Source organism: Nicotiana sylvestris, chromosome 8, assembly GCF_000393655.2.
Source record: "Nicotiana sylvestris chromosome 8, ASM39365v2, whole genome shotgun sequence".
NCBI classification, from domain to species: Eukaryota; Viridiplantae; Streptophyta; class Magnoliopsida; order Solanales; family Solanaceae; genus Nicotiana; species Nicotiana sylvestris.
In genome coordinates this window covers 159,950,899-159,967,052 of record NC_091064.1, presented here as the reverse complement: position 1 = coordinate 159,967,052, position 16,154 = coordinate 159,950,899, and the positions used below count along the sequence as shown (strand labels likewise).

The following is a 16,154-nucleotide window of genomic DNA, read 5'->3' as shown; positions in this document are numbered from 1 at the left end:
CCCAATTACCACTCTAACCCGACCCAGCACATATTCAACCGACCCGGCCCATAACCCCTTTTAATCCCGGCCGTTGATCTATCTTACCTTTTTTAATCCAAACGACCCTAAACCCTACCTCATTCTTTCAGAGACGCCGCCTTTGAATCCCTTCTTTTTCTCAACTCTCTCTCAACTCACCTCAAACCCTAGCCGCCGCCTCTCACTAAAACCCTAATCCATGGCTTCCCAGGCTCATCGTAGGCCTATACCAGCCTCTCATAGCTTCTACGTGCTCGTTTCTGAGGTCCTATGACCAGATCTTGAAAGGTTTCGACCAAGCCTTTGCTTGATGACTGTTCTCCGGTCATCTTCAACCTTTGTCCGGCCAGCCATGGCTATCCGAGTTCGACCTTCGACTCTCCTGCATAGATCGATAGTTTTTAAAGCCTTCCTCATCACCTGGGTTTCTTACGAAACCCTAATCTCTAAGGTTCCTCTGATTTTATTTCATATCTGCTCCGAATCTATGTGTGTTTTGAACTTGCTAAGCATTTTTTCTCGAAGTTTCTTTAATTTTGCTTTCAAAACTCTTTATTCTTCAACTAGGGTTTCATGTTAAGTTATTTCGAATCTCTTCTCTGATTCTCGACATGTTTTGCTGTGTTTTGCTTGTGTTGTTTTTCTATTTGAGTTAGCATGTTGAAAACCCTAATTTTTGGAATTTTGTTTGAGTTTCTTAGTCTGTTTGTTTGTATTAGTTTGATTTACCTTGTTTACACCTGATTAGCATTGAAAACCCCAATTTTTGGGGTTTATTTGGGATTCTGAATTCGCTTGTTTGTTTCACTTGGTTATCGCCTCTAATCTCAACTAATTTTCAAAAACCCTAGTTCTTTGGGGCCTATTCGAGTCCCTTGAGTTTATTCGTGCAATTCGTCTGTCTGAAGCTGCTCAGCCTGATTCTTTTTGTTTCAGCATCTCTCTTCCTTATGTGATTCCTTTTTGTTCTGAGTTCCGACTATCTGTCAAACTCGACTGTGTTTTCAGAAAGGTTTTTTACTTGATTCTTCGCATGCTTCTGATCTTTTCCTCTACTACTAAATCACTGAAACTTGACCCTACATGACTATCATACTATGAATGCTTGCTTTATGCTATTACTGTATGCTGTTCCTTCTCGCCATAGCTTGGCCTCACATGATTATTACTTGTGCACTTCATTTATATACTGATTCCCTTCTATGATTGATTTTCAAACTCGTGATTGATTTTCAAAACTTTTCCTTATGAAATTCTGATTTTTTACTCGCCCGTTAAGGGTTAATTGATTCTCTCTCTTTGTTTGGCCTTACCAGATCCTTTCCAAAATAAGTACATTCCTGTATTTAGAATTAATCCAACTATATGGTTTTACTGCTCCTTTTATGGTAACAATCATTCTGCTTACAAATTGATCTTCTTTCCTTATATTAATCCTGTTAGTGTCCGTTTGAGCAGTAATCCCTTGATTAAAAGGGGAATACATATGTTAATTGATTCTGACTGTGTTTATTTCCATGTTTGTGTTGAAACCTTATTTGTTACCTTATTCTCTACTCGTTTTCAAAACTATAAATACTTGTACATCTTCTCTTTCAAAAAACAAGTTCGAACACACAACATAAGTCACCACTTCTTCTCTCAAATACACTTAGGTTTTCTAAAAAAAAGCATTCGAGTTTTCTCTGAACTCATAAGCTCTCTTCTCTGACTGTGTTTTGGATGCAAGTATCCTACTTTTCTTTGTGCTTACTTTTCTGCAACTGGTATGTCTCTTCTTGTTTAAATTCTGCCCCCTTTCTTATGTGTTTATGCTTCAGTCTTTTCTTTGTTTATTTTACTACTTTCTGCAAGCTTGTTATTCCTGCTCCTATATGAATCCCCATCCCTGAACCCTTTGTCTGCCGAGTTATGGTTCAGAAAATATGACAACCCTTGACATTGTTGTTCATGTATATGGACTGGACTCCCTGAGTCCTAAACTCTTTCAATTCCCATTCCTTTTCCCCCTTATATATATTCTGAGCTTGAGACCTTGGTCTGGCAGTGTCCTAATCACTGCCCAGACCATAGTCTGACCTTCAATAGGTCTGTGCTCTTATTTGTTGGCTGAACAGGCTTGGTCAGAGGTGTGCCAGCCTACCTTGTGGCTAGGCATGATCACCAGCCTGCCACGACATTCCCCAACCCCCTCTCTTGCACTTACACTCATTCTTAGAACCTAATTTCTGCCCCTCTCTTGTGAGCCTTGCTTTGGGATCCATGAGCTCCCTCTGAACTTGGACACATGAGGGCTAGCTCTTCCACACTGCACTGTAACTCTTTCTAATTAACATATTGGGTGTAAGCACTGCTCGGAGTTCCTGAAATTCCTTGGATCTCTGAAACACCCTAGATAAGAGAAGGCTTTGGAAATCTGGATCTTGGAAGTTTTTCAATCTCATATTGTTAGATACTAAGTCTAAATTAGGCTGCTCGGATATAGCTGTAATTTCTGATGTATTTTTTATTTATGTCTTATTTTTTACTGGTCTGTAATAATTTGTATAAACTCATGGGATTTTAGTGAAAAGGGGAGGGGGTTACTTTTCTGCACAAAAGGGTAGAAATCATGTCTATAGGTTTAATTTCTACACTGCGCAATTTCACACGTAGAGGCCATGCCTATAGAATTTAACTTCTAAAACTTTCTGCAACTATGCATATAGATACCGTGCTCATAGGGGTTTACATTTCTGCACATAATGATACCATTAGGCAAACTGTAGGCTTAATTATAAAGTTGCATATAGATACCATGTTTGTAAAACTCCTGTTAAAAAAGTGTTAAAATCAGTTAACGTATAGAAAGCATGCCTATAGGGACTTTGAGTCGGAACTGTCTCATTTGTTCAAAACAGCACCAACTGTTTAAATTAATATATACTTTGGTAAAACTGGCAGTCTTCTTTGATTTTCTGAACCTCGTAAGTTAACAAACATTTTCTAAACCAAACTGGCATTTTCTGAAACTCACTTTTTTCTGATAAGGCTCATGAAACTCTTTTTTTCCAACTAGTCTGCATGTCTTCTGAAGCTCCTTTCTTTTCTTTTAAATCTTTTTCAAAACAATACATTCTTTTTCTAAAACTCGTTTCACTCTGATAAAAAACTAGTAAAACTTCATAACCAGTTCGCTTTTCGAAATCGTTAGTTCTATCCAACACATAGCTGAAAGTAGACTAGTCCTTAAGAACTGCATTCGAGCGAGCCTAATGCAGACTTCCTGTTTAAAAGTATGTGTTGAACCAGTCCGTTTATCGCTTTAATTTTAAAGACCAAACCAGTACATGCAAGACATGCTAAACTCCATGGCTTGTCTGACTTAAGGAGGTTTACTTGAGCCTTACTTGCTTATCTGCGTCCCCTTTTACTTGCATTGTGTGTTTTGATTGACGGCTAGTGTTTTGTCCTTTGAAAGCTCTCAAAAGGCCCCAAATACCTTTCCCTTTAGGATTAGTAGTCCTAAATGCCTCCGGGACTGATAGGATTGGGACGGGTACTAGCATGCAATAAGTAACAAAACTTTCTGTGCTTTAATACCTTAACAGGGTGGGATGGGTAGAATATGGATATGATGACCAGTGCACTAATATCACGTGCGACCCATCTTCTGAGGAGTGATTGCTGGATATTGCATTGATGTGATCCATATTATTTGTAAACCTAGGACCCCGCTCCCCTTTACTTGTTAATTTTTAAGTTTTCTTTTAAATTAATTTTCCAAACTCTCTACTCCTTCAACTCTTAAACTTGTTTGCAAAACTATGTGAAAAATCCTTTTCTTTTCTACTTGTCTGCTTAAAGTCACAATTGTAGCATGGCCGGGAACCACACCAGTGGATCTTGAGGGGTGCCTAGCACCTTCCCCTCGAGATAAATTCTAGCCCTTACCCAACCTCTGGTTCTTCATCTCAATTTTTTCTTAAAGTGTCCTAATGCACTATAATCATTAGGTGGCGACTCTTCAACTTCTAAACCCAATTTTCGGAAGGGAATAGAGTTGTCCTCCCAAATGTCGTATACCCGATTTCGACTCTTAGAAAAAGGGGGCATCGACAACAGTGAGGTATTGAGTTAGATCTGTCAAAGATACAAGCTATCCAAGAATTGCTACCGCCATGGAATAGGACCGAGGTGATGAGTTTGCTCGGACATTTAAACTACATCAGCAGGTTTATTGCTCAATCACGATAACTTGTGAGCCCATCTTTAAGTTGTTAAAGAAGGATACCACGATCAAATGGACTGATGAGTTCTAGGAGGCATTTGATAAGATCAAGGGGTACCTGTCAAACCCACTTGTGTTGGTACCACCGAAGCCTGGGAGACCATTAATTCTCTATTTGACAGTCCTAGATAATTCATTCAGTTGTGTGTTTGGTCAACACGACATCACTGGCAGGAAGGAGCAAGCCATCTATAATCTCAGCAAGAAGTTCACATCCTATGAGGTTAAGTATACTCCCCTTGAAAGGACATGTTGCGCCTTGACTTAGGTGGCACAAAAGTTGAAGCATTATCTATCGTCCTACACTACTTACCTCATTTCTCACCTGGATCCTCTAAAGTATGTCTTTCAGAAGCCTATGCCCACATGAAGACTTGCAAAGTGGTAGATTTTGCTCACATAGTTTAACATTATCCATGTGACTCGAACTGCGATGAAAGCCCAAGCATTGGCCGATCACTTGGCTGAGAAACCGGTGGATAAAGAGTATGAGCCATTGAGGACTTATTTTCCTAATGAAGAGGTGATGCATATTGACAATGTGGAGTAGGATGAAAATCCAAGTTAGAAACTTTTCTTAGATGGAGCCGCTAACATGAAAGGTGTCGGAATATGGGTTGTGCTCATTTCTGAAATAGGGAATCACTACCCTATTACGGCTCAACTTCGTTTCTATTGTACCAACAACATGGCTAAGTATGAGGCATGAATTCTAGGTTTGAGGCTAGCTGTGGACATGGGAGTCTAGGAAGTCTTGGTTTTGGCAGATTCGTATCTGTTGGTGCACCATATTCAGGGAGAATGGGAGACTCGAGATTTGAAGCTCATACAATACTAACAATATTTGCATGATCTTTGTCAACTATTTAGATTAGTAGAGTTCAGGCATATTCCTAGGATCCATAATGAGGTTGCAGACGCCTTGGCTACCTTGGCATCAATGTTACACTATCTGGATAAGGCTTATGTTGACCCTCTGCATATTCAAGTTTGTGATCAGCATTCTTACTGTAATATGGTTGAGGAGGAACTTTATGGTGAACCGTGGTTCCATGATATCCGGGAATACATCAAGATGGGGTGTATTCGGTGCAGGCTACAGGTGATCAAAAGAGAACAATTCGATGTTTGGCTAGTGGATTTTTCTTGAGCGGGGAAATTTTGTACAAGAGAACTCCAGATCTTGGACCGCATATGAATGGGTAAGTTTTGGAAAAGAAAATTCTTCGAGCAAGGTATTATTGGCTCACCATGGAATGAGATTGCATTAGCTTTGTGCGCAAGTGTCATCAATGCCTGGTACACGGTGATTTGATTCATTCTCCGCCATCTGAGTTGCATACAATGTCCGCACCTTGGCCCTTTGTTGCTTGGGGCATGTATGTCATCGGACCAATTGAGCCAGTGGCATCAAATAAGCACAGGTTTATCCTGATTGCCATTGACTATTTAACTAAGTGGGTTGAAGCTATGACTTTCAAATCTGTGACCAAGAAGGTAGTGGTCTATTTTGTTCATTCAAACCTCATTTGCCGGTTCAGGATCCTCAAGGTAATCATCACGGACAATGGTGCTAATCTTAATAGCCATTTGATGAAAGAAGTATGCAAACAGTTCAAGATTATGCATCGAAATTCCACTCCGTATCGCCCCAAGGCAAATGGAGCTATTGAGGCGTCTAACAAGAACATAAAGAAGATACTTCGAAAGATGGTGCAAGGTTCTAGGCAATGGCATGAAAAGTTGCCTTTTACTTTGCTGGGTTACCGCACTACTGTTCGCACTTCAGTAGGTGCAACTCCTTATTTGTTGGTATATGATACTGAAGTAGTTATACCCGCAGAAGTTGAAATTCCATCCCTTCGGATTGTTGCTGAAGCTGAAATTGATGACGATGAATGTGTCAAAACCCGTTTGGAGCAGTTAAGTTTGATCGATGAGAAAAGACTGGCGGTAGTATGTCATGGTAAATTGTATCAAAAGAGAATGGCAAGAGCATACAATAAAAAGGTGCATCCCCGGAAATTTGAAGTGGGTCAGCAAGTATTAAAACGTATCCTTCCACATCAGGCTGAAGCTAAAGGCAAGTTTGCCCCAAATTGGCAGGGGTCGTTCATTGTAACAAGAGTGTTGTCCAATGGTGCTTTGTATTTAACAGATATAAAAGGCAAATATGTAGATATGGCTATTAATTCTGATGCAGTCAAAAGATATTATGTATGATTTCTTTGGTTTGTCTAATTATATTGTTTGTACTTGGCACGTTTTGAAGATTGGAATGACGAAGGTATTTTATTTTGCCATCTAAACACTTTATCCTTTGTTACCCCTTTTGAGCCTTATTTTCTTTTTCATACCCCTCTTTTGGAATCAGAAGCAGAGTTTAGAAATACATATACAGAAAATATAAATAAAAAAAGAGAAAAGAGGAAAAAGAGAAGAGAAAAAGAGAAAGAGAAAAAAGAAAAAAAAGTAAAGCAAAAGAAAGAAAAGAAAAAGAAAAAGAAAAAAGTAACAAAAACAAAGCAATTCCTATGTCTTGAACTACGTTTGACATGATTCCTTTTAAGGATACGTAGGCAGGCTCTCGGTTTGGTCCCATCAAAACAAAGTCCAAATTCCCCAGACTCGAAGAAACTGGGGAAGCAGTTGTGGTTTTGCAAAAAGATCTGATTCCAAAAGTTGTAATTTTGAACCCTGTTATTTTAAATTGTTTTTAAGCCGGCATGCTGCCTTTTCTTTCTAACCCCATCCAAAAGCTCGCACCCTATTCCAAAGAAAGACCTTCCAATCAATCTTTAAAATATGCTAAGTCAAGCAAGCTAGAGGTATGATTCATATGATGGGTGACACTTTTGTTCAGGAGCACAAGGAAAAATGAATAAATGAGAGAGTCTTATTGGTGAAAACCCTCACGGGCACCGTAAGGCGATGTAAAGCTGAGAGAAAACTAAAATGAGAAAGTCTTATTGGTGAAAACCCTCGCGAACACCATAAGGCGATAGTGAGTCGAGAGATGAACAAATGAGAGAGGTTTGTTGGTAAAAACCCGTCAGGGCACTACAAGCCGAATGAGGCTCGTGACTTTGCAGAGATTAGATTATGGAAAATCCCGGTTTCGAAGTATGAATACGGGGTACAAAATGAAATATGATTAGGTGAACAGTCTGGGAGGATTAATCCGAAATTCATGTCATGATCATTGGAGCTAGCTGCTTCACTCAGATAAGTCTCTTTTCCACTCTTCCTCAAATAGTCATCTCTGTCTAAAATTTCCTCTTTGTGTTTGTTTCTCGAAGTCACTTTGCTTCGGTTTTTTCTTTTGGGTCTACTTTTATAAGTCTTTTTTCAATGTTAGCATTGTTAAGCAAGCAAGAAAGGATTTCAAAACTTATTACCAACTTTCAATTGCACAAAGCAAAGTGCGGCCAGAGCATACCAGCAATAGCATGATTCAAAATGAAAAATAAGCTGTTAGTGGGAGTTCAAGTGGTCAAGTGGTTTTGTGAACTTTGAGAAAACATAGAGGTTCAAATTGGAAGGACAAAAATGTAAAACAACAGGATGAGTGTGAGGCACTCGGGTCATTCTGGGTTCTGTGGTTGAGGTTCGATCAGAAGGTCAAATAATTCTTTTCTAGCCCAAGGCAGCTAATATGAAAAAAGCATGGCAGTGGAAAGGCCACCTTCAGCAAGAATACTGCAAACTAACCACCACATTTTCAAACTGATAAGATTTTCTGTGATTGAAACAGGGGCAGAAAATTTCGTGTTTTGGAGGAACCCTCCATGAGGAAAGCGTACGCCAGATAGGCTCAACCGTAAGTTCTCAGGACCCTCCTGGATAATGGGATTTAATTTAAAATTTTCAGGACCCTCCTGGATAATGGGATTTAATTTCAAGTTCTCAGGACCCTCCTAGATAATGGGATTTAGTTTCAAGTCCGTCAGGACCCCCCTGGATAATGGGATTTAGTTTTAAGATTTTAAGACCTTCATAGATAATGAGATTCAGCGTAAGTTTTACCTTTAGGAAGTAGAATTTAGATTTGAAGTTCTCACTAGATGACATTCAATTTTAAATTTTCAGGGTCGTCCTAGATAATGGGATTCAACTTTAAAATTCTTATAGCTCTTTTGGATAACAGGATTCGATTAACACTCACAGATGTTCCCGGTACCAAACTGGGGCAGAAAAGTTTCTTTTGTTTTGTTTGTTTTGTCACAATGTAAGCGCCCACCTGGAGAACAAGAGAATTCATTTCAAGTTTAAGTTGCAGGTGCCCACCGGGAGAACAAGGGAATTCATTTCAAGTTTTAGCATTAGGCGCCCACCTGGAGAACAAGGGAATTTATTTCAAGTTTAAATTGCAGGCGCCCACCTGGAGAACAAGGGAATTCGTTTCAAGTCAAGTTGCAGGCACCCACCTGGAAACTAAGGGAATTTATTTCAAGTTTAAGCTGTAGGCACTCACCTGGAGAACAAGGGAATTCATTTCAAGTCTAAGTCGCAGGCGCCCACCTGGAAAACAAGGGAGTTTATTTCGAATTTTAAGTCAGCTTTAGGCGCCCACCTGGAGAACGAGGGAATTCATTTCAAGTCTAAGTTGCAGGCGCCCACCTGGAAAACAAGGGAATTCATTTCAAGTTTTAAGTCAACATCAGGCGCCCACCAAGAGAACAAGGGAATTCATTTCAAGTTTAAGCTGCAGGTGCCCACCTGGAAAACAAAGGAATTTATTCCAAATTTTAAGTTGGCATCAGGCGCCCACCTGGAGAACAAGAGAATTTATTTCAAGTCTAAGTTGCAGGCACCCACTTGGAAAACAAGGGAATTTATTTCGAACTTTAAGTCAGCATCAGACACCCACCTGGAGAACAAGGGAATTTACTTCAAGTCTAAGTTGCAGGCGCCCACCTGGAAAATAAGGGAATTCATTTCAAGTTTAAGCATCAGGCGCCCACCTGGAGAACACGGGAATTCATTTCAAGTTTAAGCTGCAGGCGACCACCTGGAAAACAAGAGAATTTATTTCGAATTTTAAGTCAGCATCAGGCGCCCACCTGGAGAACAAGGGAATTCATTTCAAGTCTAAGTTGCAGGCGCCCACCTGGAAAACTAGGGAATTTATTTCAAATTTTAAGTCAGCATCAGGCGCCCACCTGGAGAACAAGGGAATTCATTTTAAGTTTAAGTTGCAGGCGCCCACCTGGAGAACAAGGGAACTTATTTCAAATTTTAAGTGAGGATCAATTGCAGGCGACCACTTGGAGAACAAGGGAGCCCATTTAAGTATTAGGTCAAGTAGCAGGCACCCACCTGGAGAACAAGGGAATTCACTTCAAGTATCAAGTCAAGTAGCAGGAACCCACCTGGGGAATGAGGGAATACATATCAGAGTTAAGCCCAAGACAACAGCAGGAACTCGCCTGAAGAATAGGGTTAATTCAAGTTAGGAATAGCAGAAGCTCGCCTTGAGAGTGCGAGTCAACAGTTCAAGATGCACGACAGAACTCCAGAAGTTTCAAGATCAAGTTTGAAGACATATAGATAGGAATCTTGTAATTCATAGCTGATAAACTTGCTTAGCTTCTTTTCATTTTTGATTTCAGTGTAATAAGGAGTTCAGCAAGCGGTACAATAACAACAGTGAAATCACAGCTTCTCGGTAGTCCGAACTACCAAAACTTCCAGAACTACACTGACCTGATTCCTTTATAACCAAGGATATGTAGGCAACCTCAGAAGCAAGGTTCGGTCAAACTTTTTCAAGATGTTTCCCATAGAGTATCCAAAAGGGCAAAAATTGCTCGGGATTGCTTACTTTATCTTTGCCCGAAAACTCTTCGTGTTTCCGAGCAAAGAGGGGCAACTGTGAACACGTGATTTTTTTCAGATAATAGTAATCCTATAAATTCGCAAAATAAATTTTTTACAATTATTGTAATTTCTATAGCATTTTTAGGAATGTCTTGTTAATTATTGTTTGTATTTAGCTGCATGACTAGCATTTTAAAATCATGAAATAATACCCTAAAAATGTTCAAAATTTTATACATTGCATTTTAGGTTGTTATTTACATCTTTAAGGTTAAGTCGTTAATTAATTGTATTATTAAACGAAAATCACCAAAAAAAATATGGATTGTTCTACATTTTAGCCTTAGTTTTAGAATTAGTACCTTTTTTCATTAGTTTTAAAGTAAATTAATTATTTTAATATTATAAATAGATAATTTATTTAATTAATCTACATTTCTAGGTTTATCTAGGACTTAATTTACGGTTTTAGTTAATTTTATAGGATTTTTTAAAAAAATAAAAATTAATTATTATTAAGACTAGAAAGAAAAGAGCTTAGTTGAGACCAAATTTGGCCTAAATTGTTGACCCAATTCCCTCTTCTCCAGCCAGCCCAAGTCCAAACCCCCCAATACCGGTCCAATCCTCTAACACCCCAAACGACGTCGTTTTGACCTATTGAATCCCAGCCGTTTATCTTCAATGATCCAACGACTGGGAACGAACCCCATATCCCTTATAATTTTCCAAAGGACCTCCCCCCCCAACCCTAGACACTCTCGTAGACCTTGTCTCTCACCCTTCTCCTAGCCACCACCGTCTGTCGCTGCCGAAAATTGTCCACGGAGGTGACACGTCGCCAAATAGCCCTAAATTCACACCCTACACTCCCCTAACACCCCTAAGCCTTAATTCCATAACAGTTTTTCAAAAATCCCCACCCACCATCTCCAATTCTTGATCTAGAAATCAAAACCCTAGATTTTTTTTCTTCCTTTTCCAATTTTCTAGCTAAGGTAGAGGTACCATGAATTTTACACTAATTGTTTGGCCCGTTCAAGACCTTTTTGTTTGATGCTAACCTACTCTGTCCGGAATCTTTTCACCGGAGTTCTTCTTCTGTGTCAAACCTGTTGAACCTCAGCGAGCTTTGCCCAATGAAATACTTATCGAATGTCATGAGTTCAAATAAGTGTTCATCGGACAGAGGTTGCTGTCGTTCAACCTTGAAACTCCGGCATTGATTGGAATCTTGGGTTTTCTCGTGAGTCATTTTGATTGGTAACTCATATATCTAGCTCTTCATTTCTTTCTAGTTTAATTGTTGCTAGTCAGATTTTTAGTTAGTTTTTTTTGTTAGTTAATAAATTGTATAATGACATTTGGTCAATTACATATTATTATTTGTTGGATTATGTTCGTTGATGTCAGCGGAACATGAATTTCTTTTTCTTTCTTTCTTTTATCAGTGTGTTTAATTTGAAAAGGGATGCACTGTGTGAGAAACATGCCCATTGGATTTGAAATTCGGGGATGAGTTTCCTTCTGCTTTGTTTGTCGGTTTATCTTAGTTTAGGTATTCAAGTGCAAGGCCCAGGCATTTTTAGTCCTAAGTGGTAAATACGAGGGCTTAGGGGTGAAAGGGGTAATAAACAGAGTTTAAATGGGGTCAATTGGGAAGTAAAAAAAGAAGAAGAAGAAGCTTCTAGACTTGGACAACTGTCCATTTCTAGTCTTCAAAAGATGTTGAATTTAGAGGGGGGGGAGAAGTTGCAAAATTGGTTAGGAAAATATTCTTTTTCCCCTGAAAATTAGGGAAGGCACATAGGAGAGCGGTTGCGTTTTTTTCTTATAAAAGCATGCTTATCTCATAGAATAGCCACAGATGTTTTACACAAGAAATCTTAAAACAATACATAGACTGATTCTCTTGAGTGCATTTTTTGATTTTCCTCTCTTTAAGTTCAAAGCTAGGGAAATATAAATAAAAAAACAAAATGAGATGTTCAAGCCGATTTTCCTTCACATTGTCTAATGGTTTATTTCCATATTACCGGTTTTGCTGATTTGAGTTGAAAGCTGTAGTATTGTTGGTTTCCTGCTATTTTCTTGTTGTTGCTTGTGCTATTTTCTGCTGTCATTTGCTGATTTCAGAGCTCTATTTTCTTATTCTGTTCATTTGTTATATCCAGGTACCTCTCTTGAATCTCTGGATTATATTTGGATATGAAATATGCTTGTATAGAAGAGATATGTGTATTATGGAGGTAGAGAAAGCAGTCATGTGCAATTGTTCATGCATATGCTCTTTCAAGTTGCTTTCGTTTCTTTTTTTGTTTGGTATTCTGTTAGGATTAATGAAACTTGAGTTATCTATACATAAGTCCATTTGTATCTAAAAGTGATGTCCTTCTTATTGTTGTATTTAATTCTGTATGAGTTTTAATTTTAAGCACAAATGTTCAGCAGTTCCTTGTCTCATCCTTTGCCTATTTATAGGCTTACTAATCTGGTAAAAAATAGTGTTATGGCTCAAAAAAACCGTTTGGGTAAATGTCTTGTTAACCTACTCATGCGTTTGTTAATCACTGTTTATACAAAATTTCCTCCCTATATTGTTTATGCCTAAATCTGTGTCTAAATATGTGTATATAAGAGATTAATTATGAGCATTGATTCTAGAATGTTGTTTTAATTTTTTAATTACTTAGCTTGACCAATGTTTGGTCATCAGATATGGATGTTTGGATTTTGGAGATCCTCTTAGTATAAAAGGATTTTGGCTTTAGCTAATAAGAAGTAAGCGGGCTTTGGGCCTTAGTGTTTTTCTCTTTCAATATCTTTTGGGGTTATGAGCTTTAGTTGAAAGTCACTGAGTTAGCCCAGTTTACAAAATAGATTATTGTTTAAAATAGCTCCAACAATTTTCCCTAAATTCATGATCCTCTCAGTAGGCATGAAACTTAGAAAAATGATTACGAATACGTTAGGATTCTTTAGGCGCGCTCTAATTAAATCATTGTGGTTGTGTACACGTTCGTGTGACATAATTACGATCCTAAAAATCAAATTGGAGTATGCGTTCACGCAACTTCGATCAAACTTTCTTAATAATAATAAAGCGTGATTAATTGTGGACACATACGCGTGACATGATTCTTGAAGCGCCAAACGAAATGAGTACACGTACGCGTGACTCGTTTTAAGATAATTTCAAATTTACGATTAATTGAGCAATTAAAAATGGTTAAGGGGGTAGATGAACATAGGTTTAAAAATAAGCAATTAGACAATTTAATAAGACATGTATGATCATATCGATCGTGCTAAAACTACGGAACCCAGAAATGCCTAACACCTTCTTCCAGGTTAACAGAATTCCTTACCCGAATTTTTGTGTTTTGCGGACTGTAAAACAAAGTCAAACTTCCGCGATTCGGAATTTTAAACTGGTGACTTGGGACACCATAAATTATCCCAAGTGGCGACTTTGAATTTGATATAAATAATTCCGTTTCGGTTATTGCCACTTTAATTATCTCCCTATACCCTTCTGGGTAGAAAAAGGAGATTTGACAATGAATTTACCCTTCGAGAGACGGTAACCATTGTCCTTGAAGATGATATTTGACTTGCATTTGAGGTTCCGAGATCGGCGGAGGTCGATGAAGGTATTCTCTCCCTTCTGTGATGACGGAGGTCGAAGGGCCGACCGCCGGGGTTTCTAATTATTTATAGTAAGAGGAGCCGTCGACTTCGCAGCAAGTCGATAAAATTTGTTTTTTGGCTGATGGGAGAGGCAAAGGAGTTGCCAAAGATAGTTATGATATGGGTTCAGACATTGATTTCGTTGACCTGAGGATGATGAAATAAAGGTTTATCCCACTCGAGGTGAGGTTCGAAGGGTCGACGAGGACAATTGCGATCCCCATGGATCGTGATCTGTTGAAGAATACGGAGAACGCAGTCCCTTCCCTCTGCCCTCTTTGCTCTGACATAGAAGGTGAAACCCTCAAGAGAACTGGACAATGTTACTCTGTCGAGGAGCATAGCCGGACTTGCCCTTAGGGTTAGTATTTTACGTTTTTGTCTTTCTAACTGTAGTGTTTCTTTGTTTAGAGTTTTGCATTTATTATAGGAGACATTCTTATTTTTGCTTCCTTTCTTTTTCTTCTTATGATTGCAGACCATGATCTTGGAGATTGAGAGCGCTCGAAGGGAGGAGAAGCATAACAAAATACTTGAGAAGTTGGAGCACAAGTATTTTGAGTACCGCAGCAAGTATAGGGATATTCGCAGATGTTTTGGCGAGGGAGGCAACTTGCGGGCCCTACGCGATGAGTTGAAGGAGAAGGATGATGAGCTTATGAGGGCCATCGATAAGTGTAGCATCCTTGAAGGGACGTTGAGAGGTAAGGAGGAAGAGCTCAAAATCAGCAAAGGGATCGAAGCCTAATGAAACGATTTCCAAGCTGAGGTGGTTTTGCTGCATGCCAGCTTGATGAGTGTCAATTCAGAACAGATGCTCTAAGTGGCGAGGTCGCCTAGAAGGTAGAGGATCTTGAGAAGGCGGAGTTTGCTAGGTCAGAGGCTTTGAGGTAGGTGGAGGATCTTGAGGTAGTGATCCAGACTCTCCATTTTGCGCAAGAAAATGACTTGGAAATGGCAAGGCTTAAAGAAGAGAAACTTGATGAGAGGGTTGGAGAGTTGGAGAAAGAGACTTCTGGACTCTACGATCGAGTTGCTGCTCTTGAGGTCAAGAAGGCCCGATTACTGGAGCAACCGTCCTCTTCCCATACTTCAGATTTTCCTAATGTTCCTCGAGAGTTGTATGAGGAGCAGATTTATGTCGAGGTCCAATTAGATTTGTTTCGAGATTTGTATGCAGCAGGATCTGTTTCTGAGGTTGCCTTTGAAGATACTTCTGTTAAGGCCCGGAAGCTTAAGTTGCTTGCAGGTATGACCCTGCTACGCCAGAGGCCGGTGAGGAGGAGGGGGACGAAGGTATAGATCAGCTCGAGGAGAATTCCTGGTATGATGCTGCATATCCTGAGGGTGAAGGCGACGATGGTTAGGGTGCTGATGGTCAAGGGGGCGACACTGTTGAGGGGCAAGACGGCAGGGATGTCGAAGCCCGTGTTGGTGGTGGCCAGTAGTTTTCTCTTTTGTTTTTTTGTATATTTTTATGTGTAGTTGGTGGCGTCTTCATGAGCCTTTGTAAAAATATTTCAATTATGAAATGCAAACTTCATTTTTTACATCTAATTCTCTTTATGTGGTTCATTTTTGCATTTGTATGTTTTTTAATTATGTCGCTTGTTTGCCTTGATTTTCTAACCGTGATCACTTACTAGCGAATGTCGGCCAGAGGTTGGTGGGAGTTTGTTCAAACAAGGCTTTAATTATGGCCAAGGGCCGGCAGGTGTTAGTTCGAGCAAGGTCGAATATAACCTGAACTTAATTATGGTCGAGGGCCAGTAGGTGTTAGTTCGAACGAGGTCGAACATAACCTAAATTTAATTATGGATGAGGGCTAGTAGGTGTTAGTGTGAATAAGGTCGAACATATCCTGAGTTTAATTATGGCTGAGGGCCAGTAGGTGTTAGTTCGAACGAAGTTGAACAAAACCTGAATTTAATTATTGCCGAGGGCCAATAGTTGTTAATTCGAACAGGGTCGAACATAACCTGAATTTAATTATGGTTGAGGGCCAGTAGGTGTTAGTTCGAACGAAGTCGAACATAACTTGAATTTAATTATGGTCGAGGGCCAGTAATTCGAACGAGGTCAAACATAACCTGAATTTAATTATGGCTGAGGGCCGCTAGGTGTTATTTCGTACAAGGTCGAACATAACCTAAATTTAATTATGGCCGAGGGACGGTAGGTGTTAGTTCGGACAAGGTCGAACATAACCTAAATTTAGTTATGGTCGAGGGTCGGTAGGTGTTAGTCCAAACAAGGTCGAACATAACCTAAATTAAATTATGGTCAAGGGTCGGTAGGTTTTAGTTCGAACAAGGTCGAACATAACTTAAATTTAATTATGGCCGAGGTCCGC

General features: G+C 39.4%; 1 protein-coding gene across 1 annotated transcript; it reads left to right on the top strand.

The window, feature by feature from the left end:
• The first annotated feature begins 5,635 nt into the window (after positions 1-5,635).
• Positions 5,636-14,549, top strand: LOC138875913 (uncharacterized). Its single transcript, XM_070154792.1, has 4 exons — positions 5,636-6,257; positions 6,450-6,508; positions 14,094-14,162; positions 14,280-14,549. The coding sequence occupies exons 1-4, from the start codon at positions 5,636-5,638 to the stop codon at positions 14,547-14,549; spliced, it is 1,020 nt and encodes a 339-aa protein (XP_070010893.1).
• Positions 14,550-16,154: the final 1,605 nt, after the last annotated feature.